At 72.3% G+C, this 703-nt stretch overlaps 1 protein-coding gene across 1 annotated transcript in view; it reads right to left on the bottom strand.

Moving 5' to 3' along the window:
- Positions 1-629, bottom strand: part of KLHL11 (kelch-like family member 11) — a 9613-nt gene extending 8984 nt beyond the window's left edge. The window contains exon 1 of the mRNA XM_004684183.2: positions 28-629. Within this exon, the coding sequence (XP_004684240.1) occupies positions 28-572 (545 nt within the window). The 5' untranslated portion in view covers positions 573-629. The remainder of the gene's footprint in view (positions 1-27) is intronic.
- Between the last annotated feature and the right edge of the window lie 74 nt (positions 630-703).

Below are 703 nucleotides of genomic sequence, written 5' to 3'. Positions count from 1 at the left end.
CCCCGCCGCCCCGCGCACCCCGCCTACCTGTCCGCCAGCTCCAGCACCTCGTGCACGCTGCCCGTGCTGACGCGGATGCGCCCGGTGTACATGTATTCGATAACGGCTTCCACCGTGTCGGGCTCGGGCCCAGGCTCCGAGCTCCACTTGCGCATCTCCACCCGGCCCGAGCGGGACTCGGAGAACTGGCCCGAGAGCAGGGGCGTGAAGTACTCGGTGGCGGCGGCCAGCACCGAGCGGTGGGCCCGGAACTCGCGGCCTCCAGCCCCGCCGAAGCACAGAGTGATGTCGCAGAAGAGGCCCTGGCGCCGCTGCTCGTTCTGCCTCCACGACAGCTCCGAGCAGTGCGAGCTGCACTCGAAATCCTCGGCCTCCGGGCCCGGATCGCCCCCGCTCGCCTCCATGGCAGATAAGCCCGGCCCGGGCCCGAAGTCCACCGTGCCGCTGCCCCTGACCTCGGCGGCCAAGCCCGCCGAGCCAGCGGCGGCCGTCTCCATGCTTTCCATCTCCAGCACCTGAAGAGATGCAGCCGCAGCCGCCGCGGCCGCGGCCGCCGCCACCGCCGCCGCCATCTTGACGCCGCCGCGCCCGACCGCCTCAGTCTCGGAACGATCGGGCCGTTCTGGTGCGACACAGAGGGATTCTGGGAATAAATAGTGGGCGCGGGGCGGAGCCGGGCGGCCGCCGGGTCTGCGCACGCGCG

The sequence above is a fragment of the Condylura cristata genome, unplaced genomic scaffold (genome assembly GCF_000260355.1).
Source record: "Condylura cristata isolate star-nosed mole 26May11 unplaced genomic scaffold, ConCri1.0 scaffold00017, whole genome shotgun sequence".
Taxonomy (NCBI): domain Eukaryota; kingdom Metazoa; phylum Chordata; class Mammalia; order Eulipotyphla; family Talpidae; genus Condylura; species Condylura cristata.
The sequence above is the reverse complement of the archived record's forward strand: the minus strand, read 5'-3'. Positions and strand labels throughout refer to the sequence as shown.